This window comes from Ciona robusta, chromosome 10 (genome assembly GCF_009617815.1).
Source record: "Ciona robusta chromosome 10, ASM961781v2".
Taxonomy (NCBI): domain Eukaryota; kingdom Metazoa; phylum Chordata; class Ascidiacea; order Phlebobranchia; family Cionidae; genus Ciona; species Ciona robusta.
In genome coordinates, this window is record NC_143244.1 from 5212939 (window position 1) to 5240782 (window position 27844).

At 39.1% G+C, this 27844-nt stretch overlaps 7 protein-coding genes across 9 annotated transcripts; 4 read left to right on the plus strand and 3 right to left on the minus strand.

Annotated features, from left to right (window-relative positions):
* The first annotated feature begins 833 nt into the window (after positions 1 to 833).
* LOC149729873 (uncharacterized) lies at positions 834 to 8312 on the plus strand. Its single transcript, XM_089886534.1, has 16 exons — positions 834 to 948; positions 1018 to 1082; positions 1719 to 1817; positions 2172 to 2330; positions 2665 to 2747; positions 2908 to 2990; positions 3047 to 3140; positions 3639 to 3807; positions 4111 to 4269; positions 5003 to 5194; positions 5254 to 5409; positions 5863 to 6002; positions 6349 to 6520; positions 6586 to 6705; positions 6763 to 7713; positions 7772 to 8312. Exons 1-16 carry the CDS (start codon positions 845 to 847, stop codon positions 7891 to 7893), a joined length of 2868 nt encoding a protein of 955 aa, XP_089742660.1. The 5' UTR covers positions 834 to 844; the 3' UTR covers positions 7894 to 8312.
* An 885-nt stretch (positions 8313 to 9197) lies between these two features.
* Positions 9198 to 17278, plus strand: LOC149729874 (uncharacterized). Its single transcript, XM_089886523.1, has 18 exons — positions 9198 to 9356; positions 9431 to 9492; positions 9791 to 9892; positions 9952 to 10059; positions 10320 to 10478; positions 10886 to 10968; positions 11150 to 11232; positions 11482 to 11581; positions 11956 to 12124; positions 12677 to 12835; positions 12961 to 13152; positions 13525 to 13680; positions 14409 to 14545; positions 14944 to 15274; positions 15378 to 15689; positions 15759 to 15875; positions 15934 to 16896; positions 16969 to 17278. The coding sequence occupies exons 1-18, from the start codon at positions 9334 to 9336 to the stop codon at positions 17106 to 17108; spliced, it is 3396 nt and encodes a 1131-aa protein (XP_089742649.1). The 5' UTR covers positions 9198 to 9333; the 3' UTR covers positions 17109 to 17278.
* A 1064-nt stretch (positions 17279 to 18342) lies between these two features.
* LOC149729875 (ectin-like) lies at positions 18343 to 20497 on the plus strand. 2 transcript variants are annotated; one of them, XR_016385832.1, is made up of 4 exons: positions 18343 to 18777; positions 19816 to 19901; positions 20066 to 20279; positions 20364 to 20497. XR_016385832.1 is itself a non-coding variant. In XM_089886588.1 (3 exons), the coding sequence occupies exons 1-3, from the start codon at positions 18705 to 18707 to the stop codon at positions 20180 to 20182; spliced, it is 276 nt and encodes a 91-aa protein (XP_089742714.1). In that variant the 5' UTR covers positions 18343 to 18704; the 3' UTR covers positions 20183 to 20368. The 2 variants fall into 2 exon arrangements, 1 of the variants encoding a protein (XP_089742714.1); XM_089886588.1 differs by having other exon boundaries at positions 20066 to 20368.
* On the plus strand, positions 20257 to 22486 carry LOC149729876 (uncharacterized). The gene is made up of 6 exons (XM_089886923.1): positions 20257 to 20266; positions 20364 to 20497; positions 20557 to 20884; positions 20943 to 21059; positions 21112 to 21750; positions 21831 to 22486. Exons 1-6 carry the CDS (start codon positions 20257 to 20259, stop codon positions 22484 to 22486), a joined length of 1884 nt encoding a protein of 627 aa, XP_089743049.1.
* A 36-nt stretch (positions 22487 to 22522) lies between these two features.
* Positions 22523 to 23855, minus strand: LOC149729877 (ribosomal RNA small subunit methyltransferase NEP1-like). The gene is made up of 5 exons (XM_089886576.1): positions 23683 to 23855; positions 23376 to 23528; positions 23160 to 23309; positions 22955 to 23104; positions 22523 to 22851 (listed from the first exon to the last, which is right to left on the minus strand). The coding sequence occupies exons 1-5, from the start codon at positions 23824 to 23826 to the stop codon at positions 22738 to 22740; spliced, it is 711 nt and encodes a 236-aa protein (XP_089742702.1). The 5' UTR covers positions 23827 to 23855; the 3' UTR covers positions 22523 to 22737.
* Positions 23856 to 23864: 9 nt separating this feature from the next.
* LOC149729878 (uncharacterized) lies at positions 23865 to 26499 on the minus strand. Of its 2 annotated transcripts, none has more exons than XM_089886568.1 (5): positions 26296 to 26499; positions 25664 to 25893; positions 25253 to 25380; positions 24660 to 24883; positions 23865 to 24453 (listed from the first exon to the last, which is right to left on the minus strand). In XM_089886568.1, exons 1-5 carry the CDS (start codon positions 26497 to 26499, stop codon positions 24079 to 24081), a joined length of 1161 nt encoding a protein of 386 aa, XP_089742694.1. In that variant the 3' UTR covers positions 23865 to 24078. The 2 variants fall into 2 exon arrangements, with proteins under 2 accessions (XP_089742694.1, XP_089742693.1); XM_089886567.1 differs by having other exon boundaries at positions 24660 to 24898.
* Positions 26500 to 26543: 44 nt separating this feature from the next.
* Positions 26544 to 27683, minus strand: LOC149729879 (NADH dehydrogenase [ubiquinone] iron-sulfur protein 4, mitochondrial-like). The gene is made up of 2 exons (XM_089886579.1): positions 27636 to 27683; positions 26544 to 27369 (listed from the first exon to the last, which is right to left on the minus strand). Exon 2 carries the CDS (start codon positions 27350 to 27352, stop codon positions 26774 to 26776), a length of 579 nt encoding a protein of 192 aa, XP_089742705.1. The 5' UTR covers positions 27353 to 27369; positions 27636 to 27683; the 3' UTR covers positions 26544 to 26773.
* Positions 27684 to 27844: the final 161 nt, after the last annotated feature.

A 27844-nucleotide genomic window follows, 5' to 3' on the forward strand; every position in this document is an offset into this window, starting at 1 on the left:
CTATACAATACATGCTACATATTTGCACGAGCATAGATTGAGACGGTGTTTAGGAGCGGCTCATTACCGCATCTATATTAAGCCAGTAACGACAGTCAAGAATGTGGGGATCGGTGCTAATAGGCTTAATTTGGTCTAAAGTTACCGTAATAGCTATGACGTTTGATCGTTTGAAGTTTCAAGTAGTGACTTACGGTTACGAAAATGTTACAATTTTTACATAAGCACTTATATTAGCGATAACATGCGTATACAACAAAGCGCGGTAATGTATAAAAGCGTAGGCCAGGTGTACTACTGCGCATGTAACAAAACGTAAACTTGTAAACTTAATAACCTGCAAAAAAACGAATTATAGCAAGCGGAAATAATCACCCTAAATTTTATGTACACACATTACTAACAAAAGTTAACTTAAAACCTACGCTTGCCGAATGTTTTACCCAGAAAGTTATCGGCGCGAACGGGGCAACTATATCTCAATGTAGTTTAAGCGAATTTACGAATACTTTATAAAATAAACGTTTTTATGATTTACTAGTAATTAGCACAAGTATATATGAAAGCAAGATTATAGACAATCCTGAAGCATGTTCGAGAATATGTTTTGACGTCATAAACGGGTTAAGTGATAACATAATTAGCTGTAATTAGAAATTCGCTAAACGTGCTTGATTGGGCACAACGTAAGCAATTCTGTTTTGGCAAATGTCTCACCAATCATCAAGTACGTTTTCAGAGCGATGTATTATTGGAACGTGAACTATTTTTAAAGGCTCATTTAAAATGTGAAGCCAAATGCCATTCTTTGACAAAACAAGTAAAAAATTGTAAACTTGTTAATATGTTTTGTAGAAATCACAATTCGAATGCAGCAGTTTCTGGTACATGTAACTGTAAACCATATTTTGTTTTAGTCGCAAAAGAACAACACAAAATGCGTTTCGGGTAAGTATGGTACACATTTTTAAATCACATTTTTTTGACATAAAACTGATCAAAAAATATTAAATTTAGGTTGATTGTTGTTTTACTTGCATCCGTTTTTCAATTTTCTGTGGTTTACTCTCAAAGTTGCTCAAGTAAGTACTATGTGTAGCCTATAATTATTTTGCTTTGTCATTGTGTAAAAAATAACGCCCACAAAGCATGGCGCCCTCTATAACTATATAGAGGGCGCCATGCCACAAAGTAACTTTATAGAGGGCGCCATGCCACAAAGTAACTTATACTTGGCGACTCGTAAGCTGGCACGAGGTGTATAAAACAAAACACCTGTGTTATACCGACTGCTGTTTTCCTGCTCACGAAGATAAAGTCATTTACATCCATTCATTAAACCGGTGACTCATGCATGTTTGTCACTGCGGTATTATATTCCTCCGTGTTCTTAAGGTTTTAATAAGACATAAAAATACAGTGACGTAAAGTTAGTTTACGTTTTAATTGGTAGCAAATTACACTAACTACATTAAATTCCAAACACGTGATTCATCTGGCCCTTTATCAATTGGTATTCGTAATTACAAGTTCTCTAACTCAGTAAGCATATATCTTGTATACACAACATTTCTAACGTTCGCTGTTCTGTAGCTGTTTCTAAGTCACTATTATATAGGTATTTAGAAATAAATGGTCACTACAGTACATGCAATGAAACATATATTAAACTGTTACACTGTATACCACGTTTTTGACCTGGTTTTTCGACATTTTAGCTTTGAAGTGCACTCAAAAGTGTGACTCTACTTCCACGCCGCCTAAATGCACCTGCTTTACCGGCTACGAGCTTCAAAACGATGGCAAGACATGTTTGGGTAAGAAACAAACAAATCTTTTAAGTCCTAAAAGATAAAACAGCCCGGCGCCGTAGCCTGCCTAACCCAGCAGAGGTAACGAGATCAAGCTCGTTTTTGCTACCATCGTGGGCGTATATGTCCTTGGGCAAGACACTTAACGGCAATTGGTCAAACCGAATGGTAACTAATGGCTTGTCTAAATTATCAGCCGCACTTAAAAATCTACAATAAAATTAATCACCCACAAAGTAACATCCTTGGTAACGCGTAAGCTAGCACGAGGTGTATGAACACCTGAGGTATAACAACTGTCGTTTTCCGGCCACGCGAGGATAAAGTAAGTTACATTCATTCACTCACGGTGTACGTTAGATATAAACGAGTGCCAAAGAAGCAGTTCACTGTGTACGGCGAACGACGCTCCACTGTGTAGGAATACTGAAGGATCGTATATATGCACTGGGTGCGGAGCAGACTCGAATATTACATGGCAGTATTATAAACGGTCAGAGTGTTGCAAGATAGATACTAGTAAGTATTGTTCATAGTATTGTGCTCAATATAATGTTGTTTCTGGAAATATCTTATGTCTGTTTCATGCAGGCCTTATCTATTTTCTCGTACGTTCATGTATTTCCGACAAGGACACCTTATCGTTCATTTTCTCGTCCCATTTGGTAGTAAATAAAGAAAATTTAAAGAATTATAAAACAGTAGCCTAACGACTCTCATAGACCGTTGGTATTTGTTTAAAACACGATCAGGATGCTTGGATATTATAAGTTAAAGATGTCCCGCCTTCCCCCAACCTACTATATATACGAAACATTTCAATCTCCGGTTAACCAAACAGCATATTTCCCAGCTGCTACTTGCGGTAAAAGTACAAGTACAAGTGGACGTATTGTCGGTGGGACTGCGGCAAGAATAAGCAATTGGCCATGGACGGTAAGAATATGTCACAGAATCTATCAGTACAGAATAGATCGTTTAAAATATTTCTAAATTTTCGCTACCGTATATTCAAAAAACAAATAAAGTTAATATTATATTCTACCTATACTTATTGCCCACGCAACATTCATTTCTATACTTGTTTTTTTACAAGGCGTATCTCTCCATCGGCGGCGATGCATGCGGGGGTACACTGATAGCGGACAACTTGGTCCTGACGACTGCCCATTGTATCCAGTAAGGCTTTACCATACGCGTTTCCAAACGCACAACTAAACTATTATATTTCTCAGAAACGCCAGTCCGAGTCAAGTCACTGTAACGCTTGGGGTATCGAACTTTCACGATACGTCGAACGTACACAGACAAACGTTTACAATTTCAAAGGTAAATTATACCAGTTATACGATATAACTTTATATAGCGTTTAAATGCATCGTGACTTAAATTGTTTTGTGGAGTAAGATGGGATTTTTTGTTTTTTTTAGGGGTAAAATGGGTTACTTTTGGCACACAGTTTTCCATATTTTCTGATTGTATTTTAAAGAATTTACAACGCTGTTTTCAAGTCATAAGGCTTTGGTTATATTTTTTCAATGTTTCTAGTTTTTAACCTAATGTGACAAGCAAGGAAAATGAAACCATGTGCCCTCTTACTGCAACCTTATAATGCAACACCACGGATTTAGATTAGGCCAAGGATGATATATGTTATTTTCTATTCCATATAGAGATATTGCGGTGCGGCATACCAGGAAACATGGGATCAAAAATGGCCCTTTCCATATTTTACACACTAAGATTAAAATGTTGGGCCCTTTTGTAGGTTGCAAAGCTTTGAGACAATTTGTAATTTACATCTTAATAAGATTTTTACGTTAACAGTTTGAGCGTCACCCCGATTTTGACAGTTTGCGGTTACAAAATGACGTGGCAATTTTATGGCTGTCGACGCCTGCCATAATTGGCTTGTATGTAGCACCAATATGCATGCCTAATGGTCAGGTACCACCAGACGGAGAAAAATGCTGGGCAACTGGATACGGGTCGTTGGGTACGTAAGGCTCAAACATTTGTTTAAATTTATGCATTAAAATTGTCACTATACTTGAACATCTAACGTTATGCCCTAATGCATTAAAATGAATATACTTTGGGCATTTGAACTGCATTAGCGCGATCAAAGTAAATCGTCAATATTATATAGTATTCTATTTTCCCGCCCCATTTAGTAGTAAACAGCAAAATACATTCAAAGTTGTTAAAATTTAAAAACATGATTAGAGTAATTGGATACTATGTGCTTAAGGTGTCCCATCTTACCCACAGTACTATATTCCCCTTTATGTAAATGCAGCGGAAGGCGGTTCAACACCTCAGCCACTTCAAGAGGTAGACGTTCCCATAGTAAACGTACATACGTGTGCAGCCGTGTACCAGTCGTTTACGCAAAAAGTAGTTCCCTCGACAATGTTATGTGCTGGATATCAAGAAGGCGGAAAAGACGCATGCCAAGGTGCTTATAGTGACTTTAAAAGTATTTTTACGTATAACGGTTAGGTCCTGGAAGCTGCGTTAACGGTTAATTGTGTCTTTCCTATATCCTGCCTACTTTTTTGTTTAAAATGGTTTTAAATCTTTGCTACCGTAATCGAACAGACAAATAAGTTGTTTTTATTATTATTCATCGCGGGGCCTGTCTGTCGTATAGTCTGCTGTAGGCTGCACTAAATATAACTAAACTATAAAACATGTAAATTAATAGAAACAATCTAAAAATGACATTAAAAGATACACTTAACGATTACATACGACCCTATGCACAATAACATCTCGATACAAGTATCACTTATTGACTGAATACAACAATTACCTTACAGTAAACAACCACTAACACAGTATACAACGAAAACTCCTGAAGCACCCTAAACCACGAGTATAAAAAACGCGCAATGTGCGGCACGTGAGACGCAGAGCAATCAGACCAGCTGCAGCGAAAACGCAGAAAGGTTAATCGACCGTAACAAGCTATATGCGAATACTGGACCACAAATAGTGATTAGGAAACAAAAGAACAAGCACTGAGAAGACAGACAATTAACACCAAACTAACAGACGGTGAAAGAATTTAGTTGGATAAAAAGGGCAACTAACACGATTTAAACTATAGAAAAACATAGTGTTGAAACTGCGTCGGTATTAGTTAAATGGTGGCCCTAACCCCCCACCCTACTATGTATTGATTCCAGGTGATTCTGGGGGCCCGCTTGTTTGTCAGCGATGCGACAGTTGCAGTTGGTACTTGGCCGGAATCACTGCGTTTGGACGAGGGTGCGGTCGGGCAAACTCGTATGGCGTTTACACAAAGATTTCTGCCTTTGAAAGCTGGATAGCTTCAAAGACTCAGTTATCACATGTAGTGAAACCATGTTCTTTACCAAGTAAGTCATTTGTATACAAAAATCCTATGTTTTGATGATTTTTGAACTTTTTGATACAGCTTGGCTGGATTGGAGCGAGTGGTCACTTACGTGCCCATCTTGCGGTCCCGGCACAAGAAAACGAACAAGAGTTTGCAGCAACGGCGCCGTGGGTGTTCCAGGGTGCGTAGGGTCGACAACAGAAACAGAAAACTGCCCGAATAATCCTTGTACAAGTAAGTAAAGCTGTGTATGTACGTAATACTGGTATGTTTAATTTTTTTGTCGCTATATCCTGTCTTTTTGTTTAAGGTATTTTAAATCTTCGCTACTGTAACCGAAGAGACAAATAAAGTTATTATTAATATTTATAATGCAGAAACTCACGATACAATTACATACTAGTCCATTAGCCTTGGCCATATATTCGCATAACCATTAGCATTGGCCATATATTCGCATAACTTAAAATGTATGTTCGGTTTATATTTTATAGTAGATAACATAATATCCATACTTGGGAAAGCTGCGTATTGTGTCTTCGAGATACAGATTTTTTTCAATTTTAGCACCGGTTTGCTGGCCTATAATATGCATTAGCGTATTTTAAAAGGGCGTCTGCTAATATTACACATAATGTAAAATAGTTAAAACAGAAAGATGACCAATTTACCCAACAATTCCAATAGATACAAGTTGGGGTTCTTTTCTCCCGTGGGGAGCTTGCAGTAAATTATGCGGTTCCGGGACAAGGACAAGGAGTCGACCGTGCGTAGGAGGTCCCGTTGGAAGTTCTGGTTGTCCAGCAAGCGAAGAAAGCGAAACCGAAGTAGGTTTGCTGGCTATTGTATAATGAGACTTCCAACTTTTCGTGTTGGTTATATTCAGATATGACACTGAGTTTTTCAAATAATAAGATATATTAGAATGGGAAAGATGGGACACCTTTAGCACATAATATCCAAATATCATAAAAGTGATTTAAACAATTAACAACGTCCAATGGGAGTTGCAAGGTCACGAATCTATAACTCTTTGAATGTTCTTCATTTACTACCAAATAAGACGAGAAAAAATATGAAAGGTGTCCCATCTCCCCCCACTCTACTATATGTGTTGCAAACGTGTTTCAGGCAAAGAGCAGGATATGAATATGAAAGCAATATTTCGTTCAGGCTTGCAACACTCAAGCGTGCGGGACGTGGGGTGATTGGGTTTGGGGCGATTGTTCTGTAACTTGCGGTGGTGGAACTAGGACAGGCGCTAGGGCTTGTGACACGAAAGGTGGAACTACAGTATGTGTGGGAACTTCTTCGCTAACAGGGGTGTGCGGTGCTGCACAATGCGGTAAATGAACATTTTCCAAATTAATTTCAAGTTAATCTTTTGTATAAAACTCTAATTGCATTTAGTCGACACGACCTGCAAGGATAAGCTGACCGATTGTGGCACCCTGTCATCTCTATGTCAGCAAACTGCTTATGTCTCCTTAATGCGAGATATTTGTCCGCAAACATGCGGCTTATGTGGGGGTGAGTGAGGGTAGGATTATTTTGAATAAACTGCATGTAATACGTCAAATTTTAAAGGTTCTTCGTGGAGTGGTTGGACTAACGACGGGACATGTTCCGTCACTTGCGGCACTGGTGTACAGAAACAAATCAGAACCTGTAACGGTGGAACTGCAGGCGCTGGTGGTTGTCCTGGATCTTCAACACAAACTATCGTCTGCAATGTACAGGCATGTCCAACACAGGGTAGTTGGAGTGAATGGTCAAATAGTGGGACTTGTACAGTAACTTGTGGTGGTGGCATTCAACAGCAGATAAGAACATGCAATGGTGGAACTGCAGGCGCTGGTGGTTGCCTTGGTTCTTCAATACAAACGATTGCTTGTAACCAACAAGCTTGCCCCCCACAGGGCAGTTGGAGTAGTTGGTCAAATAGTGGGACTTGTACAGTAACTTGTGGTGGTGGCATTCAACAGCAGATAAGAACATGCAATGGTGGAACTGCAGGCGCTGGTGGTTGCCCTGGATCTACAACACAAACTATCGCCTGCAATGAGCAAGCTTGTCCACCCGTAGGCAGCTGGGGCACTTGGGTTAACAGTGGTTCATGCAGCAAGGAATGCGGAACTGGGGCCCAACAGCAGACTAGAACTTGCAATGGTGGAACGCCTGGAGTCGGCGGCTGTCCTGGCTCTGCAACGCAGTCGATACCATGCAACCAACACGCTTGTCCGGTGCTAGGGTCTTGGAGTTCTTGGGTTAACAGCGGAACATGTTCTGTAAGCTGCATGCAGCAGCAGACACGCATTTGTACCGGAGGGACTGCTGGTCAAGGCGGTTGTCTCGGCTCAACAACACAGTCAGTGACTTGTACGGGTGGAAGCTGTCAGCCACAAAGCGGATGTGAAGCCCTTATTGATCAGACCATAACTAGCACCTGCGTCTCTTACGCATCTTTTGGCTACTGCGACACATACGCCACGTTCATGCAGAACAACTGTGCTAAAACCTGCTGTACGAAACGAGGGGGTAAGTTTTCATACTACAGTGACTTATTTATTTAATAGTATTGTTGAACATTTTTCAGGTGGTTGTTTGGATGTGGACCTTGACCCTTCGTGTCCGTCAAAAAAGAATTTATGCCACTTTGGAACTGTTCAAGCTTTTTGTAGGAAGACATGTAACCCGGCGTGTAACACCAAGAAATAGAACTACTATCTAAAATACACATCTTATTATTCCTACGAAATCGTTAAATTATTTTGTATGATATGACTCAAAATGTTGTTTTCTGTTTAGCAACATACTTTCGTTTGAAACTATTTACTCGTTATATAGTAGGGTGCGGAAGATGGGACACCTTTTCATTGCATTTCCTCATCCAATTAAGTAATGAATAAATAACATTCAAAGAATTATATAACCGTATCCCTACAACTCCTATATACCGTTGTTAACTGTTTAAAACCCGGCCAGGATATTTGAATATTATGTGCTCAAGGTGTACCGTCTTCCCCACCCTACTATATATTAAAAACGCCAACTGTATCATAGACCTTTTTCTTCAAAGTGTTGTGGGTTATAATGTATGGAACATTTTAAATAAAAGTAAGTGTTGTCGATCAAAATCTATAGTAATAAGTTTATTTATATTCGCGTCGCGTTATATCAATACGTGAATGTCTAATAGTCTGTACAGTATAGGTTGGGGGGAGACGAGACACATTTGCCGCATAAAAGCAGAATATCATTTGGCGCTCAAATTTTGAGTCATATCAACGGTCTGAAGGAGTCGTGAGGATACGGTGTTATAATTCTTTGAATGTTCTTTGTTTACTTCTAAATGAGACGAGAATGTACAATGAAAAGGTGTCCTATCTTCCCCCGCCTAAACTACCCTAAGAAAATACTTGCATTATAAAGCCGCTTTAATCTAACGTATAGGAAACTGATGTGGTATTATTAATGCTTACCAATTAGGCAAGATTATAGTTCGTCAAAATCAAATAAGACGAAACACATTGGGAGTAACTGTAATTGATTAATGACTTCGTGCGAGAAAAATCGGGTTCAATTTGATTAGGTATGGCGAATACCCTCAGGCGTACAAACTCTATATTCGTCCAGCTTTATACCACACTGGAACGGATAGCGAGAAAATTTTCACCGAAAAGAGGATTGTAGGCAATATAAGCTCAGCCGTCGCAACAAAGAGTCAGTATTGATTCTAACAGTCGAATCGGTGCAACAACAAAAAAGTAAAGTCAGACTTGCTTCGAGTTGTTGAAGACAGGTATTTTGTTCAGGCAGAAGTTAGCTTAGCAGTCTCGTTTAAAAAATGTCTAAAGCAAGGTTGATATGTAAATACATTGCATAACTAAATACATAGTTATTTTTATCAACACCACAGCGAAAATTAAATTAAATTTTGTTTTTGCAATGCTATTTAAAACATATTAAATGTGAAGACAAATATTAGTAGAAAAATAACGATATTGGTATATATCTTCGAATACGATGGCAAATATCTGATTAATTAGATCAATCACTTTTTTATAGATATAGGGCGTTTTATACTGATTTTGTCTGCTCCATTGCACCAAAAAAGCGTTAGTCTTAGTATTTATAACTGCTGTCCCAGTTGACAAAATGGGAAAATATGGATTTTTATTGTAAGTAGTTTAATCTACTTTAAATATGTGACATATACTGAAAAATAAGTGACAATTTTTATTATTTCGTTCAGGATCACCTCAGCCATTGTTGTGTTATATAACACGGTTGAAGTTTCTTCGCAGTGCCAATCAAGTAAGTAATACATTATAATTATAGTAGGGTAGGGGAAGACGGGCACCTTTCATACCATTTCTCGTCTAATTTGATAGTAAACAGAGAACAATAAATTATAAAACCGCATCCTTAAAACTAACACAGACCGTTGTTAATTGTTTAAAACACGATTAGAATATTTGGATATTTATACGTGCTAAAGGTCTCTCAGCCCTACTATATATATGATGCTTTTGTGGATCTGGTGTAGCAAAAATACTTACAGAACTGTATAACTCTTCTATACATGTTGTTAACATATATTAAAACATTTCAGTTGGATGTGGCGATTGCTATACGTGGTGTGCGCCTGTACACTGCAGTTACCCAACCGGTCAGCTATATTGCAGAGCTACGTGTGGAAGCTGTCCAAATGAACGTAAGTTATTGCCTGAACTCCTCTCAGGACTTTGTTTATCATTTACACTTGTATTTTAGAATGCAGGGCAGCTGGATGTAGCCATACTTGTAACCCCAACACCAATCCGGTAACCTGTACATGTAACGCGGGGTACGAGCTGCAAGCGGACGGAAAAACTTGTCTTGGTAAGTTCAAACATTTTTATAGTAGGGTTGGCAAGACGGGACACCTCTATTACATAATGTCTAAATATCTTGATCGCGTTTAAACATTTAACAACGGTCTATAGGAGTCGTGAGGATGCGGTTTTATATTTATTCTAAATATTATTTGCTTACTACTAATTGGACAAGAAAATAGAAAGAACGGATCTTTTAATTCCCTCCGCCCTACTTTATAACTTTCACGCGAATTGAGAAAATTTAATGTAAAATAATTTATACAGATATAAACGAATGCGAGAGAAGTAGTAACCTGTGTACCAATCCAACGTCGCCACGATGCAAGAACACGCCGGGGTCCTACATCTGTACAGGTTGCGGGGCAGACTCGAACACTGTTTGGCAATATTATAACAGAACAGAATGCTGTAAGATAGACACAGGTAAAATGAAGTTTTCCTTGTATCTATAACATCTAGTCGCGCTACTACAGAGCTTATCTTGCGCCGTAGCAAAATAGTTAGCGCGCCTTCCTCTAACCCAGCATAGGAAATGGGTTATTCAAGGGTCGTCGTTGCCTGTTATGGGCATATATGTCTTTGGGCAAAACACTTAACAGCAATTGGTTCAACCCAGTGGTCACTGATGGGTTGTCCAAATTATTAGCCATACATAAAAAAATGTAAAAAATTGCTCACAAAGTAACATACATGGTAACTCGTAAGCTGGCACGATGTGTAGCTATGAAACAGAACACCCGCTTTATAACGACTGTCGTTTTCCGGCCACGCGAGGATAAAGTAAGTTTCATTCATTCATTCATTTAAATGTGATGGGTTTTGATTTCTAGCTTCACAATGCGGTACAAGTTCAACAACAGGTGGTCGAATCGTAGGAGGCGAGTTAGCAGTCATAGCAAACTGGCCGTGGTCGGTAAGTTCATAAGCTATATTATGCGATAACCTTGATCAATCTGGTTTGCCTGGGTAAAATAAAATTTACTTGGAAACGGTAAAGACTAGTTATTGTATTAAGTCTGCCTGTGCTTTATATTTGCCTAAATTAAGCTTGCCCATGTGTTTCTAATTAGACTTGTTTGTTTTCATTGGTACAGGCGTACATTAAAATCGGTTCAACATTGTGCACGGGCGCTCTAATTAAACGGAACGTCGTATTAACAGCAGCTCACTGTCTCGCGTGAGTACATTAAATACTGAATCTTATACTTATGTGATCGATAAATATAGTAGGGTGGAGGAAGACCTTTGCCACAAAATATATATATCATGGTCGTTTTTTTAAACAATTAACAGCAGTCTATGGGAGTCGTGAGGATACAGTTTTATAATTCTTTGAATGTTCTTTGTTTTCTACCAAATGGGAGGATAAAATAAAATGGAAAGGTGCCCCACCTTACCCAACTTTACTATATAATAAACTTCACAGAAACCGCGTTACAAATCTAGACGAGCTTAGAATATATCTTGGGGTCCAGAATATTAGCGATACGGGAAACATTCATTCTCAACACATTGCTGCTCTGAGGGTAAGTATATCTGAGTAACTGGTGGTCAATACTATATAACTAATGCAATGTGTGTACACGGGTGTCTTATATATTGGTATCAAATTTGGTAAATATATACAGAAGGTTGGGGTAACTTGGTTTAAGTTTTTTATTTGATTTTATCGTCCCATTTGGCAGTAAACAAAGGATATTTACAGAACTAAATACCCATATCCTTGCGACTTTAAAATAGCATTGTTATTTACTCGTGAGGATACGGTTTTATAATTTTTTGTTCACTACAGAATGGGACAAGAAGATAAATAAAAAGTGTCCTATCTTCCCCCACTCGACTAAGCATTATTTTACTATAACCTAAATATGTTTATTATAATATGTTATGTAACATACAGTATGTGCAACACCCGAACTTCGACTCGAGTACTTTGGAAAACGATATCGCAATAATTTTCTTGCGGACGGAAGCGACCATTGGCGATTACGTCAATACTATTTGTTTGCCTAACGGAGAGCAAATCGCGGAAGGAACAAAATGTTGGGCAACTGGTTACGGAGCTATAAGTATGTACGGTTTTAATACTTTTTAAGCTTTACTTTTAATTTTGTAAAGGTATATTTCGTTAAGGTTTATGGACCATAAATATGTGATAGTTGTAATGTCAATATTGTTAAATTTCTTGACCCAAAACTATATAGATTTTCCCATAGCGATATAGCAGGGTGGGAGAGACGGGACACCTTTAGCACAAAATATTCAAACATCCTCATCGATCGTGTTTTACACAATTAACAACGGTCTTGAGGAATCGTAAATACGGTTTTACAATTCTTTAAAAGCCCGCTTTGTTTAATACCAAATGGGACGAGAAATAGAATGAAAGGTGTCCAATCTTCCGCCACCCTACTATATATAGATTAGCCTACTTGACAACTGTATACATTTTTTCATAGCGATATGTGTTTTAGACAGTTATGAAAAGCTAAAGCCATATATACTAGATTTAAGTTTAGGAAAGCTTAAATAACAAGCATATAAAGCCTCGTATAGGCCTTCAGCATAAACTCTTCAGCTTTAAGCCACTAAATACTAAAGATAAGACCTGTTATTTTTAGGCGAAGGTGGCCCTCTTTCTCAAACGCTTCGACAGGTTGCTCTGCCGATAGCGAACTCCCAAACATGCGTTCAAAATTACGCCAGGATTTCGCGAACTGTTAATCCAGTCAAAACTATGTGCGCTGGATACGAACAGGGCGGAAGAGACTCGTGCCAAGGTGGGCAAATGATATGTAAAATGTTTTACTTTTTTGAATACCCCAGAAATTAAAAAAAAAGAAAAGTCACAATTCTTGAACAATTTGATTTTTTAAATCTTGATTGCAATTTTCCTTTATTTCAGGTGATTCGGGCGGCCCATTAGTATGTCAGCGGTGCAACAGCTGTAATTGGTTTTTGGCTGGTTTGGTATCATTCGGCAGAGGATGTGCCCGAGTAGGGATGTTTGGTATATACAGTAGGATGACATATTTTGAACAGTGGATCGCATCTCAAACAGGAATGAACCACAGTCCTCGATCGTGCGTTAGACCATGTAAGTAAAACCAACCAAACATATTCGCGTAGTCTACATTCGATTTTCGTCTTTTAAATAGTACGTTGGGGTAACAGGATACTTTTATCGTCTCCGCAAAGAGTGGAGTAGGGTAGACTATCTTTTAGTGTTTTTTTTGGTATAGTAAGCAAATGATATAAAGGCATATATAACGGCACCTAGAATAACTCAAAATAGCGTTGATCTTGTTAATATAGGAAAGCATCTATGTACCAGCTGTATTCATTTTTAACCCATGTTACCTCTTTAAAAAAATAACTTTAGCAATCAGTTTCACAATGAGATACAGGTTCAATCACAACTACAAATCTGTGCATATAAGTCTAACATATAGATGAACTTTTGTTCCAGCATGGTCTAATTGGAGCGCATGGTCCCAGGATTGCCCTAGTTGTGGGGCAGGAACGAGAACTAAAACCAGGAGTTGTACAAATGGTGTGGTTGGTGACCCAGGGTGCGATGGGTCCGCTACTATGACCGGAAGTTGCCCAAACAACCCGTGTTCAAGTAAGAAAGCTAATGTGTTTGAGTTAATCGGTCAATTATACAGCGAGCGGCGCTATTTCGAGCTTATTTTCGCACATACTTCACAGCGTAATGGCAGGAGCGGTTGCCTGAAAGATACATGACGATTTTCTGTACTTAGTACGTGATTTCCGTATTCAGAATTGCCTGGTACGCATCCTTTAAAAACCGCGCCCGGGGCACGGTCTTACGTCACAGCAGTTAATGCGTCACAGACCAGCAATAAAAGTTTCTAGCTCGCTTGCAGGCGAGAATTTTACGAAAATAATTCAACATTTTAGAATGATAAGGCACAATCTGTTCAAGTAGCTAACAGCCCATATATTTATATCAAAATATTAACAACGATCGAGATAAACTATTATTACTTCTCGGCTGTGGTGGCTCATTGCCGTCAACTGGGAATGTTTAGACAGTGGTTGCTATGCATCAACAGCACGTTTATTAAAACGGAATTTCCAAACCAAAAGATAGTTCAACTGAAACTAAAGATAAAGATTAACGTTCCGTTTTTTGGAAGTTCCCAATAACACGCAAACATCTATTTTAATATATCAAAGCCGTATACAAAGAGCTTATCTGTGTATAGAATGCAAATTACGGAACTTCATGTGCATATTATATTTAGCCAATCGCCGAATGCGTCAATAAAGGTGTTGTCTGACAATGACGGCTACGTATTCGTAATTCCATATTTGCATTTATTGTAGGCGGCAGCTGGGGCGATTACCAACAGTGGTCCACATGCACGGTTAGCTGTGGAGGAGGTACAAGAACCAGAACTCGAAGCTGTAATGGTGGTTCGGTTGGTAGCACCGGATGTCCGGGAGAAGAATCTCAAACCGAGGTATAAACGAATGTAACTTACTTTATCCTCGCGTGGACGACAGTCGTTAACACGGGCACACCTCGTGCCAGCTTACGAGTTACCATGTATGTTATTTTATTTTTTAATATGTGCCTGTTAATTTTGGACAACCCATTAGTGACCACTGGGTTGGAGCAATTGCTGTTAAGTGTCTTGCCAATGGACACATACGCCCACAATAGTAAATGTAAACTCATGGAAAGAGATTTTAAAGGGTGTTTCAGCTTGCTCGAATCTACTATATGATTATTCACAAGTAATTTGAAGATGAACTGTCCATCAGTGGTCACCGGCGCAACCAGTCTATTTCCTCGAGATAAAAGGAAAACAGAGTTTAAGTTTTTTTTAAATCTGAACTGTATGTTATCTGTTTCTAGCCATGCAACACTCACAATTGCCCGGGTTGGAACAACTGGGGCAATTGGGGTGAATGTACTGCATCTTGCGGAGGTGGGACAAGAGAAGCGACCAGAACATGCAACACCTTTGGACAGGCGGGAGCTACTTGTTCTGGCGATGCCACAAAATCTGAAGCATGTAACACAACACCTTGTCCAACTTGGGGTGAATGGCAATGGGATTCATGCAGTAATACATGCGGTGGGGGCACAAGAACTGGCACACGGACGTGTAATAAACACGGTGGGACATTGGAATGTACTGGATCAGCAACTACATCGGAGAGTTGTGGAAATGCTGCATGTGTAGGTAAGCATTTGTATGTAAGTTGTGGTCAATGCGAGAATACCTGAATGATGCTGCATCATGTAAAAGAAATTGGTTCATGCTATTATGTTCTACTATTAAACAGGTGCTTCGTGGGGCGATTTTGGTGCGTGGTCCGCTTGTACAGCCAGTTGCAACGGTGGTACACGAACGCGCACAAGGTCTTGCAACCAAGGGTCAATCGGGAGCAATGGATGTCCTTCTGGTGGCGAATCTGAGTTGGAACCATGCAATACGTTTGGTTGTCCAACTTGGAACGACATGGTATGGGGCGATTGTTCCGTAACTTGTGGTGGTGGAACACGGACAGGTACAAGGACTTGCAACAGGAACGGCGGGACAGCTGATTGCGTGGGATCGAATACAGTAACCGGAGTTTGCGGCGCTGCACAATGTGGTAAATATTTTGATTGCTTTGGACATTTATGACCAAACAACACAATCTTACATACAACATTTTATTTAGCAACCTCGTCATGTGTGGACACATTGGGTGACTGTAGTGATTACTCCTCTCTTTGTTCTTCTCTAGCTCATCAGTCATTATTGCAAAGTATCTGCCCACAAACATGTGGATTTTGTGGTAAGTAAAGATGGAGATAAAGTTAACCGGGCCACATAATTATCGTTTTATTTTAAAGGATCTTCAACTGGTAGTTGGGATGAGTGGACAAACAGTGGAGGTTGTTCACTGACTTGTGGAGGCGGTACACAGCAACAAACAAGAACCTGCACGGATGGAACTGCAGGCGCTGGTGGCTGCCCTGGATCTTCAACACAAACGATTGCTTGTAACCAACAAGCTTGCCCCCCACAGGGCAGTTGGAGTGGCTGGTCAAATAGTGGGACTTGTACACGTACTTGCGGTGGTGGCACTCAAGAGCAGATAAGAACATGCAATGGTGGAACTGCAGGAACTGGTGGTTGCCCTGGATCTTCAACACAAACGATTGCTTGTAACCAACAAGCTTGCCCCCCACAGGGCAGTTGGAGTAGTTGGTCAAATAGTGGGACTTGTACAGTAACTTGTGGTGGTGGCACTCAACAGCAGATAAGAACATGCAATGGTGGAACTGCAGGCGCTGGTGGTTGCCTTGGTTCTTCAATACAAACGATTGCTTGTAACCAACAAGCTTGCCCACAACAGGGCAGTTGGGGTGGCTGGTCAAATAGTGGGACTTGTTCATTGACCTGTGGTGGTGGCACGCAACAGCAGATAAGAACATGCAATGGTGGGACTGCAGGAACTGGTGGTTGCCCTGGATCTACAACACAAACAATTGCCTGCAATGGGCAGGCTTGTCCATCAAGTGGGTCCTGGGGTAATTGGATAAATGTTGGGATTTGTTCTACAAGCTGCATGCAAGCACAGACGCGTCAGTGCAATGGTGGAACAGCAGGTCAAGGTGGATGTTCTGGCTTGTCCTCACGAATACAATCATGTACGGGGGGAGCATGTCCAACACAGACCGGATCATGCAGCAATTTAAGGGACTTACAAGCACCTGCAACCTGTCGTAACTGGGCTAGCTTCAACTACTGTACGGATTATGCGGGTTACATGTTAGCTAACTGCGCTAAATCCTGCTGTGAACGAAATGCAGGTATATTTAGTTCTTAACTTTCTTTGGTTTGAATTACGATAAAAGTAATAATAATACCACGTTCTCTTTTAGGTGCATCTTCTACTGCTTGTAGTACAATCTTTGATTCCTTCGGTACTTGGTGCACGACTACAACTTTAGACTGTAGTAATGCATATATATTGTATGTGTGTGCAAGAACATGCAATCCGCTCTGCAGTGCTGCTGGTTGAAGTGTCTTCTATTCAGATTAATAACTGTTTTGAACTGCTGACCACATCCACTGAAGCACAAACACAAACATATTGCTTTGGAAGGAATAAGAGCGCTAAACTATATTCCCCCAATTTTAACATTGCCATGTTTCTGTTCTTCGCAATAAAATAATAAGAAAAAATGACAACTTGGCAGATCACAATATACGCTATTTTTCGTCACAAGCAGTGGACAGTTTGATATACAAGTTGAAGAAGCACACCAACGAAAAATGAAAGTTTGTGTATGGATATAGATGCTCAAATGTGATATTAAGGTACCGCCAAAGTTTCAGAGGCTTTTATTCCAGAAGCTGTTCTTGAAATTTTGCTGGTACATTAGATCACACTTGACAATTTGAGCATCTCTAAACAAATTTTGATTGATTGGTGCTATGCTCTTTTAAATCAATAGAAAGTGGATACCTGCTGATAGAAATAGTTTCATTTGACCTGTAAAATGGTATAGGAATAAAGCACCTTTCAGAACTAATTAACTAAGCAGAATGTAGTGACGAAAATCACTAATGCTTTTTTGAAGGTTTCGATCAAAAGCGCGCGGAACTATGGTTTTTAACATTAATATTCGTAAATTATCATATGGGGATCCGTACAAGGAGATTTAAAGGTGGCCCAGTTTGCCCCGCGTCCCAAAATTCCCACTAGACTAAATGTCATTTTAGTAGAAACTCTCGAATAATATTTGCTGCTATCTTCTGCGCAAGGGTCGTTACGTTAACGCGCCTGCGCAATACTACCCGGCCCAAACAATATAGCCAGACTCAATTTTAAACGACATTTTGGTAGGAACTAAAAATATTAAAATATGTAAAAATGGTTGTTAGTGACTCTACTTTTTATATTTTTTTGGTGATTTTAGATGTAATCCGGAGAAACGATTTCGGTGTATCGTAAGGTGTAGTTAAATTGTTTAGAAGAATAAACGATAATGATATGAATGAAATCTAATGTTAAATCGTCTTATAATATCGTAAACAGCAATTTGTAAATCTTGCATTCCATCGGGCTTATACATAGTAGGGTGGGGAAAGACGGGACACCTTTAGCACATAATACCCAAATATCCTGATCGTGTTTTAAACAATTAACATCGGTCTATGAGAGTCGTGAGGGCAAAGTTTCATATTTCTTTGAATGTTCTTTGTTTACTACTATATGGGACGAGAAAATAAAATTATAAGGTGTCCCATCTTTCCCCATCCTACTGTATTTGTTTTTTGCGTTTGGAGTTTGAGCGATAATTTTACCCCGGACGACATGAGACTGGGTTGGTCTTGATTGCATAAAAATAACTTGCTCTGCTGCAGCACTTGGGTATATTTATGCAAAACGGTTCGAATATATATATGTAGGTTTCTGGTATATGCCCCCGGCGATGCTGCTATAGTCCAACTGCATTCCTCTCTCATTTACTTCGACTACAGATGCTTATTTCCATACTCAGAACCAGAGTTCGTATATAAACATGTTAATATACCTGTTTATATACCGACTCCGGCCAGAACTTTATTGCATTTTTTCTAAATGGAAGATTTTAGGCAGACTTAACTTAGCATGAAAGTATCATTATTTAGTATCCAGACACTTCTGTTTTGCGCTTTCGAGCTTGTTACCCGGACAACGGAACGTGAGTTCTTGGTTAAGTTACAGTTGAAACGTATTTACTATCGTTATAATACATTACATCGATTATTTTTTCCCGTATGCGTTTTTGGGCAAAACTCCATAACGACAAATGCAACAATCCCAATCGTGCCTAATGTGTTGTGCACAGGGTGACATGGTGAGTCATAATATCCAAATATCCTGACCGTGTTTTAAACAAATAACAGCGGCTATAGGAGTCGCGGGGATACGGTTTTATAATTCTTTGAATGTTTTTTGTGTACTACCAAATGTGATGGGAAAATAGAATGAAAAGGTGTCCCATCTTCCCCCACCCTACTATATTACATACCGAACAATTTTCCGGGAAATATGCACACGAGGCCGCAAAAAAGGAAAATGGCTCTATATCTTCGGACAAAATAAACAAATGCAGGATATAGCCAGATACAAAACGACCTATCACTCTACTCCAATAGTTAAAAGAAAAGGCAAAAACTGTTAGGAGAAATATAACGTGACCGTTATTGTGACGTCATAACATACACAAAAATGATAAGTAATATTGACTTTAGTATCAAACAAAACACACGTACTATAAATAAAGAAATTTCGTTGCCCCGCTACGAGAGTTTAAATAACTATACTTATTCATCTTTTTAAACATGGCAAGAAATAATATGTATAGGATTCGTGAAAAGATAAAACCACCTAGTTATTTCGTGCTCGGAAATCACAACGCGAACAAGCACAGCTCGCGGAGTTGTTTTAAATATTTTTTGTTAAAGAAACGATGTGGCGCAATACAAAGCTTCTATCTTGTCTTTGTATAGTAGGGTGGGGGAGATGGGACACTGTTTCATTCTATTTTCCCGTTCAATTTGGTAGTAAACAAAAAACATTCAAAAAATTATAAAACCGTATCTTCACGACTCCCATAGAGGCATAGACCATTGGCAGTGACATCGGTGTAGGCTATGGCGTAATGCTGCGTAACAATGCTCTGACATCGGTGTATGGCGTAATGCTGCGTAACAATGATATTGTACAATATTCACAGAAGCAATAAGGACCAGAAGGCGAAGATGTATTGGTGGTTTTATTGGGAGCAGCGGTTGTCCAACTGGACAAGATACTGAAAATGAGGTACGCGGATACGGTTGACGATTTTGTTTCAAAAACTTAAAAATGTGCAAACTTTTTGATCGAAGATTTATTCATAATTATAAAGTCTTCATAATTAAAATATAATTCAAGAAGTTTTGAGGTGATAAGCGTAGAAAACTAAACTGTTTGCGATGTGTTTTCAGTACTGCAACACTCACAATTGCCCGGCGTGGAACAACTGGGGCAATTGGGGTGAATGTACTGCATCTTGCGGAGGTGGGACAAGAGAAGCGACCAGAACATGCAACACCTTTGGATAGGCGGGGGCTACCTGTTCTGGTGATGCCACGAAATTTGAGGCGTGTAATTTAACACCTTGCCCAAGCTTGAACGGATGGCAATTAGTATTGCTTTTAGGTTGGCATTTATACTGTTGATTTTTTCCCAACACAAAAGGATTTGTTTTGGACTATGCCAAATTATGTCAACATAATTAAACAGGTGCTTCGTGGGGCGATTTTAGTGCGTGGTCCGATTGTACAGCCAGTTGCAACGGTGGTACACGAACGCGCACAAGGTCTTGCAACCAGCCAGGGTTAATCGGGGGATGCCCTGGTGGTGAATCCGAGTCAGAGGTGAGTTATCGTAAAACAATGACGATTACTTGGATAAAGGAATGAGTTATATATTTTAGCCATGTAATACGTTCGGTTGCCCGCAATGGAACACATGGCAAACGTGGGGAGCTTGTTCGGAGAGTTGTTTAGGTGGTACTAAGACAGCTACTCGGACGTGTAACACGTTTGGACAAGCAGGAGCGTCGTGTAATGGATTAACGGCAAAATCCGAACCGTGTAACACGTTTGGCTGTCCAACTTGGAACGACATGGTCTGGAACGATTGTTCTGTAACTTGTGGTGGTGGAACACGGACAGGTACAAGGACTTGCAACAGGAACGGCGGGACAGCTGATTGCGTGGGATCGAATACAGTAACCGGAGTTTGCGGCGCTGCACAATGCGGTAAATATTTCGATTGCTTTGAACATTTAAATGCTCTCATATACAACATTCTATTTAGCATCCTCTTCATGCGTGAATACCCTGAGTAATTGTGGGGATCTCTCCTCTCTTTGTACTTCTGCAGCTCATGCTTCATTAATGCGGAATATCTGCCCACAAACATGTGGATTTTGTGGTAAGTAAAGATGGAGATAAAGTTAACCGGACCACAATGCTTTATTTCAAAGGGTCTTCAACTGGTAGTTGGAGTGGATGGTCAAATAGTGGGACGTGCACTTTTACTTGTGGAGGCGGTACACAACGACAGACTAGAACATGCAATGGTGGAACCGCAGGTGCTACTGACTGCTCCGGATCTACAACACAAACGATTCCATGCAATGAGCAAACTTGTCCACCACAGGGTAGTTGGGGTTCGTGGACAAATAATGGGACTTGTTCACTGACTTGTGGTGGTGGCATCCAACAACAGACACGAGCATGCAATGGTGGAACTGCAGGAACTGGTGGCTGCCCTGGATCTACAACACAAACAATTGCCTGCAATGGGCAGGCTTGTCCATCAAGTGGGTTCTGGGGTAATTGGATAAATGTTGGGATATGTTCTGCAAGCTGCATGCAAGCACAGACACGTCAATGCAATGGTGGGACAGCAGGTCAAGGCGGATGTTCTGGCTCATCCTCACGAATACAATCATGTACGGGGGGAACCTGTTCAAGACAGACCGTAACGTGCGGGAATTTATTGGACTTGCAACCAAGTGCGTCATGCCCTCGGTGGGTTAACTCGAGCTATTGTAACCATAGGAATTATGCAAGTTACATGTTAACCTACTGTGCCAAGTCCTGCTGCATATTTAATGCAGGTAAGCAATCCTTAACTTTTTTGGTATGGATTACGATAAAAGATGATAGACCACACAATTAACGCTTGTTTATTTCAAAGGTTCTTCAACTGGTAGTTGGAGTGGATGGTCAAATAGTGGGACGTGCACTTTTACTTGTGGAAGTGGTACACAACGACAGACTAGAACATGCAATGGTGGGACCGCAGGTGCTGCTGGCTGCCTCGGATTTGCAACACAAACAATTGCTTGTAACCAACAAGCTTGTCCGCCACAAGGGTCTTGGAGTAATTGGACAACTAATGGAACTTGTTCCCTGACTTGCGGTGGTGGCAACCAACAACAGACACGAGCATGCAATGGTGGAACCGCAGGAACTGGTGGTTGTCCTGGATCTACAAAACAGACGATTGCATGCAATGAGCAAACTTGCCAACCACAGGGTCAGGAATCTTGGGGTAATTGGACAAATAATGGGACGTGTTCTGCAAGCTGCATGCAAGCACAGACGCGTCAGTGCAATGGTGGAACAGCAGGTCAAGGTGGATGTTCTGGCTTGTCCTCACGAATACAATCATGTACGGGTGGAGCATGTCCAACACAGACCGGATCATGCAGCAATTTAAGGGACTGGCTGCTTGAATGCGCTATATGGGGCAACTTTAGCTATTGTAACCATACGGAATATGTAGAATACATGTTAAGGGTCTGCGCCAGGTCCTGCTGTATATATAATGCAAATATGAACAATTCTTAACTTTCTTTGGTATTGATAAAAAACGATATTAAGATGTTCTTTTTAGGTAGAGCTTTATAAACTATACTCGCATTTATTTCCCAAATGTGCGCAAATACATGCAATCCACTCTGCAAGGTTGAAGTGTCTTCTATTAAGATTAATAATTGTTTTGAACTGCTGACCACTTTATTCCAGAGCACCCGGTTTTAAAATTGCTAGGTTTCTTCTCTTCGGGTTAAAAAATAAGAAAAATATTACATCATGGCTGGTCACAATATGCCCCATTTTTCTTCAAAAGCAGAGCACAGCTTTGTGCAAGTTAAAGCAGCAGAAAGCGGGTAACTGCTGATAGAAACAGTTTTCTCTGTATAGGTTTCTTTAATCTGTAAAATATAAGGAATACAAAATAGACACTTCCAGATCTAAACTGAGTAGAACGAAGCGACAAAAATTATCGCGACTTACTTATAAAAAACAAATACTTACAGCGCCATGGGCCATTGCACCGACCACGAATACTATTGGTTTATCAGAAGGTACCAAATCTCTTACATCAACAATATCAGACACAGAGTAAGAAGTTCCAATTCTTTGGCAACCAGCAGGAAAGTGATTTGAAACTGGGCCTTTTATGACCTAATTACACAAGCGTTAATAACTTAACAGCTGATGTAGACATATGTATTTGTACCTTCAATAACTTTACAGGGGCATCAGCACCTCTAATGCTAAGCTTATGTAGAAGCTGCACCATTAAGCCACAAAATCTGTCAAAAGTTCTTGGAATTCTGGTTTGTGGATTAATTTCAATTAAAACGTTTTTCGCAGTTTCAATGTAAACCTGCAAAAAACAACTCCGTTTATTCAAGTTAGTGCATTACACACTAGAATGACTAGATTAACATACTTGCAATAAACCAGCTCTGTTCAATGGGCTGTCCATTAGCATAAGAAGACACTGATGCGTTATGTCAGGTCTACAAGAGCCTGGATCACGGTTGTTCTTTTTTAAAATAGATTTATGTTTGTCGCAGTTTAGCAGTTCAAATGACTTTGCAACCTACAGGAAAGAAAAATTACAAAGTTTTATTATTTGATGAAAACTGTTGACAGCACTTATAAATTGATAACAAATATTAATTGGATACCCTAGATTCAAACCACATGTAAACTGAATTTCTATACTTATTCATGTCAAGCTCAATAAAACTTACCTTTACTGTTTCAAGACTAGCATTGGCAAGTACAACAATCAATCGTTTTGAGTGGTCTTTGTGAGTTAAACTACGTAATAGTTTTAAACCACTTCCGTTTTCATTCTCATCATCTTCTTCCAGTTTTCTTTTCGAATTTTGCATTTTAAAAGTGTACGATACCTACACCTAATGCTATGTAGTTCTAAAAAATATACAGAACTTTTTGTAAAAATAATATGGTAATATAGAAAAAAAATGACTGGCTGCATGAAATAAAATGCAACAAAGCCTGTAAAACAGGTCTTATGCTTGTAAAAGCAAGAATTGAAAGAGTACTAGAACGAAAATAAGAAAAAGTGCTGAAGAATTTAAAGCACCATTGCACTCAGACAAGAATTAAGTACAGAACAGTGATCAGGGTTTAGAAAATGGACGTGAACCAGGTATACGAATTAGAGACTTTGGTTTAGCAGGAGATCGCACAGCCTGCCTTTTATTTGGAGGTGGCTGGGGCGATTTATTAAGAGGTGCTTTTGGAGAGAAATTTCTAAACCGCGACGCTGAAGGGTTTGTCTGTCTGTTTGTAGGTTTAATCAGCTTTGGTTTAGAGGTGCTAGAAGTGGTAGTTCCTGTGGAAACCAAGTTTTTTTTCTTGGGGGAGATATTCTCCTCTAAGGCTTGTTCAGGTTCATAATCCGGAATAGAATCATCACTGCTAGGAACAAGTTCAGGGATCTTATACCCTCCTAGCTTTGGTAGTTCAAAACTGTTCATAACTGCGTGCTCTGCCTGCATTACAAGTTAAAACACACAGTTTGTTATTATAAATAGTCACTACCAAAATAATCATGAAAATACAAATTTATCAAGACATAACTAAAAAGATTCATATTTACAAATTATACCAGCTATAATACAATGTGATATAATATTACAATAGAAAATACTTACTGCATACTAAATCAACCAATCTGGCGTTAAACTGTACATCCTACCTGCACCATGTCTGCCAGGACTTTCCTAATTTGTTCCTCAATTTCAGAAACATTAAAGTCCTCTTCTGAAGACTTTTGAGAAGGATTTTCGATTTGATCTAAAGTCATCTTTTTGTTGATTTCTTGAATCCGCGACTTATGCTCTTCTTCCAGTTTGTGCAGACGAGAATCAGAACGAAGCAAAACCTTGTTTGATGCTTCCCATACACTCGTGGGAGCAGATTCTGCAAGAGCAAGATCTTGTGGTTGAGGAACAGAAGTTTAAACAATAAAAAATGTTAAATATTATCAGTAAAATATTACCCATACGTTTGTATGTAAGAGCCTTAGCACGTATTGTTAGTGTCACCGACCTCAGTGTTTAAAAGAGGGGCATAACATGTTCTCAGATTTAAGCCTGAAGCACCTTATACCCTGCTAACCTGCTAAGTGTCATTGCATGCTTTTAATTTGTACAACCCCACATTTTGTTGTGCATGTTAGAGTAACCTCAATCGTGACTTCGAATCTGTTTTAACCCTCCCCCCAAAAAAACTTTTTTGAAAAAATCAACGCTTATGATGGTGAATGGTGATATATAAAGGTGCTCTTACCACTTTTCTCCTCTAAACATTCAACACCATCATTATCATCCTCTTCCTCATCATCAGTGAGATCATCATCATTTAATTCTTCACCGTCAATAGATTTTAGTTTCGGCAAATGTTGGAGCAAAAGATCACTGAAAGGTTTCGAAAATAAAACTTGTTGGTATCAAAGAGATAAAACAGATTTTTTAAGAATCTTTGGAGCAATTTTCAAAATACAGAAATATTTAGAGTTGGAAAAACTCATAATTTGACGGCCGAAAATTCGCGATGTGAGCCAACTAAAACGCACAATGTAGTATATATACGGGTTTTGATAACACCATTTGGAAAGTATTTAATTTAGTACCAATTAAAACTTTCCACTACGTCATATATAACTTTAAATAAAAGACGCTTCCATTCAAATCTACATACCTGTAATTTTCTTTGTTGCAGCATTCATTCCCTTTAAATGAAACAAACACCAGGTTTTGGGGAAGTTCGTCAAAGTCAATGTTCTCAATTAAATTATCACTGAGATCAAGTAGAGCAAGAGCTTGCAAATTTAGAAGACCTTCAACTTTTGTTATTCTGTTCCCTGACAGAGTAAGAAACCTCAGAGAAGATGATAAGCAATCAAGATTGCTTATTTTCGAGATTACATTCTGAAATGAATGTTAATAATAAAGTTAACATTATCCAAATCTGGCAATAGTTATATCATATATGTTTATAAAATATATATATATATTTGTTTAATGATATATATATATATATTTCAATAAACAACAATTTTAACAATTTACTTTAGAGAAAGAAATATTTCTGTCATAAGATTTCAGAAAAGTTAAAGAACATAAGAAATATAAAATAATAAAGTTAATACAATAACACTGGATTATTAAATTATTATCTGAGTCTCCATCATTGTTTTCAACTAAGTCTAACTACTACCGTCGTTTCAAGCAAATTCCAAGGGCTGGTTAAAACGATAATTAGAGAGAAATAAAACACACCAACAAACAGTTTAAGTTAACTTTATAAATCTAAAAGGCAAGCAAACTTACAGACTGCAAATAGAGATTGGTTACATTGCCAAGACATTCCAGGTTTTCAATTTCACTAATTTTTTCTCTGTCCAACCTCACATGGGTAAGCTTTAAAAGATCTTCAGTTATCTTCTCATTGTCTTCTTCTGTGATCTGTATCTTTTTTTGAACATTCCTCTTTATAATAAGTGAAACAGTCAACTGTTTTGTACCCTCAGCCATGAAAGCAATGGGTATTCAACATCTAGGCTAAAAATCCAATAGACCTAATACAGTTGATACAATGAAAATTTGTGGTAGTGAATATCAGTGAGCTAAATTTACAATTTGACCAATGAATAAAAATCAACAATTTAGAACCAATATTTCGGGGAAAATCAAATATTAGGATTTCTGCTAACTTGTAAAGTAAATTCTGTCTCAACCAGTAAAAGAAAAGCATTAAATATTCCAAACAATAAAGATTTTTATAGTCAAAGAGAAAATAACAACAAAATTATTTCATGGCTCTTCGGGTGCGTTTGTCCCAGGAAAAGTTGGCAGCATACGACTTTGGCTGCATTTTCTTTTCCTTTGCTTCGTCTACAAACCAACTCCAACCTTGCCTCTCGACAAAGCTGATTGCATCATCTTTGGAGTTGAAGGAGAGAGCCATGGAGATATTGGAAAGAGGATCAGCAGAAGATGACCAACCCATCGTTGGGTTTTCCCACCGCTCACGGGTTTCTGGTTCCACTTTCCATTTCTTGGTGTTTACGTTTCCAGACTGCATGGCGTTCTTTGCAGGGCGGAAGATCCTCACTTTACGAGTTACAGCGTGCTCTTCCGGAGCTCCTGTTACCACGGAAACATCATGCGCAGTGGCATCTGTGATCCGGAGTTGGACCGCCTGAGTTTTTGTGTCTTCGACCTCAACTTTTCTGTCTTTTCGACTTGTCTTATCTTTTTCAAGCTTGTGGGAGGCAATAGTGGTAACCACGGAGCCAGGTAAATGAACTCTGATGTTCATACATGATGAAGATGTAGAAAATGATCTACTAATGCCAAATCCTAACCGAAGTAATTGGGATGCCATGACTTTAACCAAAAAACCTGCAGTTTTAAAAAGGTTAGGACTTAATTGGGCAAACATTAGCATACGTAAATTGTATTGCTGTGTGCAGCATTGGTACATTATTTACTGTGAAATTGTAAAGAACAAACTAACACCTTGCAGAACTCGCCATAACATTCACACATCGATATCTGAATTGCAAATGCGACTATTCCACAGTGTAAACTATTTAAATTATACCAGAATCAATACTAAATCCACAATGCTCTTAAATTTATTTGCAAACTCTGTTTTTCAGGCTTACCTTTCGATAAGTTATAAGTTAATTTAGTAAAAAATATTTTGGTTTATTCACCTAAGCATTTTCGCCACACGTGGTGTGTTCTTTTGGGATCGGGGACCAAGTTTGCGTTTGCTCAGTAATACAACATCATTTATATTGTTTTACAACGATCACTTTTGATCTGTTGCAACTCGAAACAGAAAGTGATTTTACAATACGCATTGTCAGCA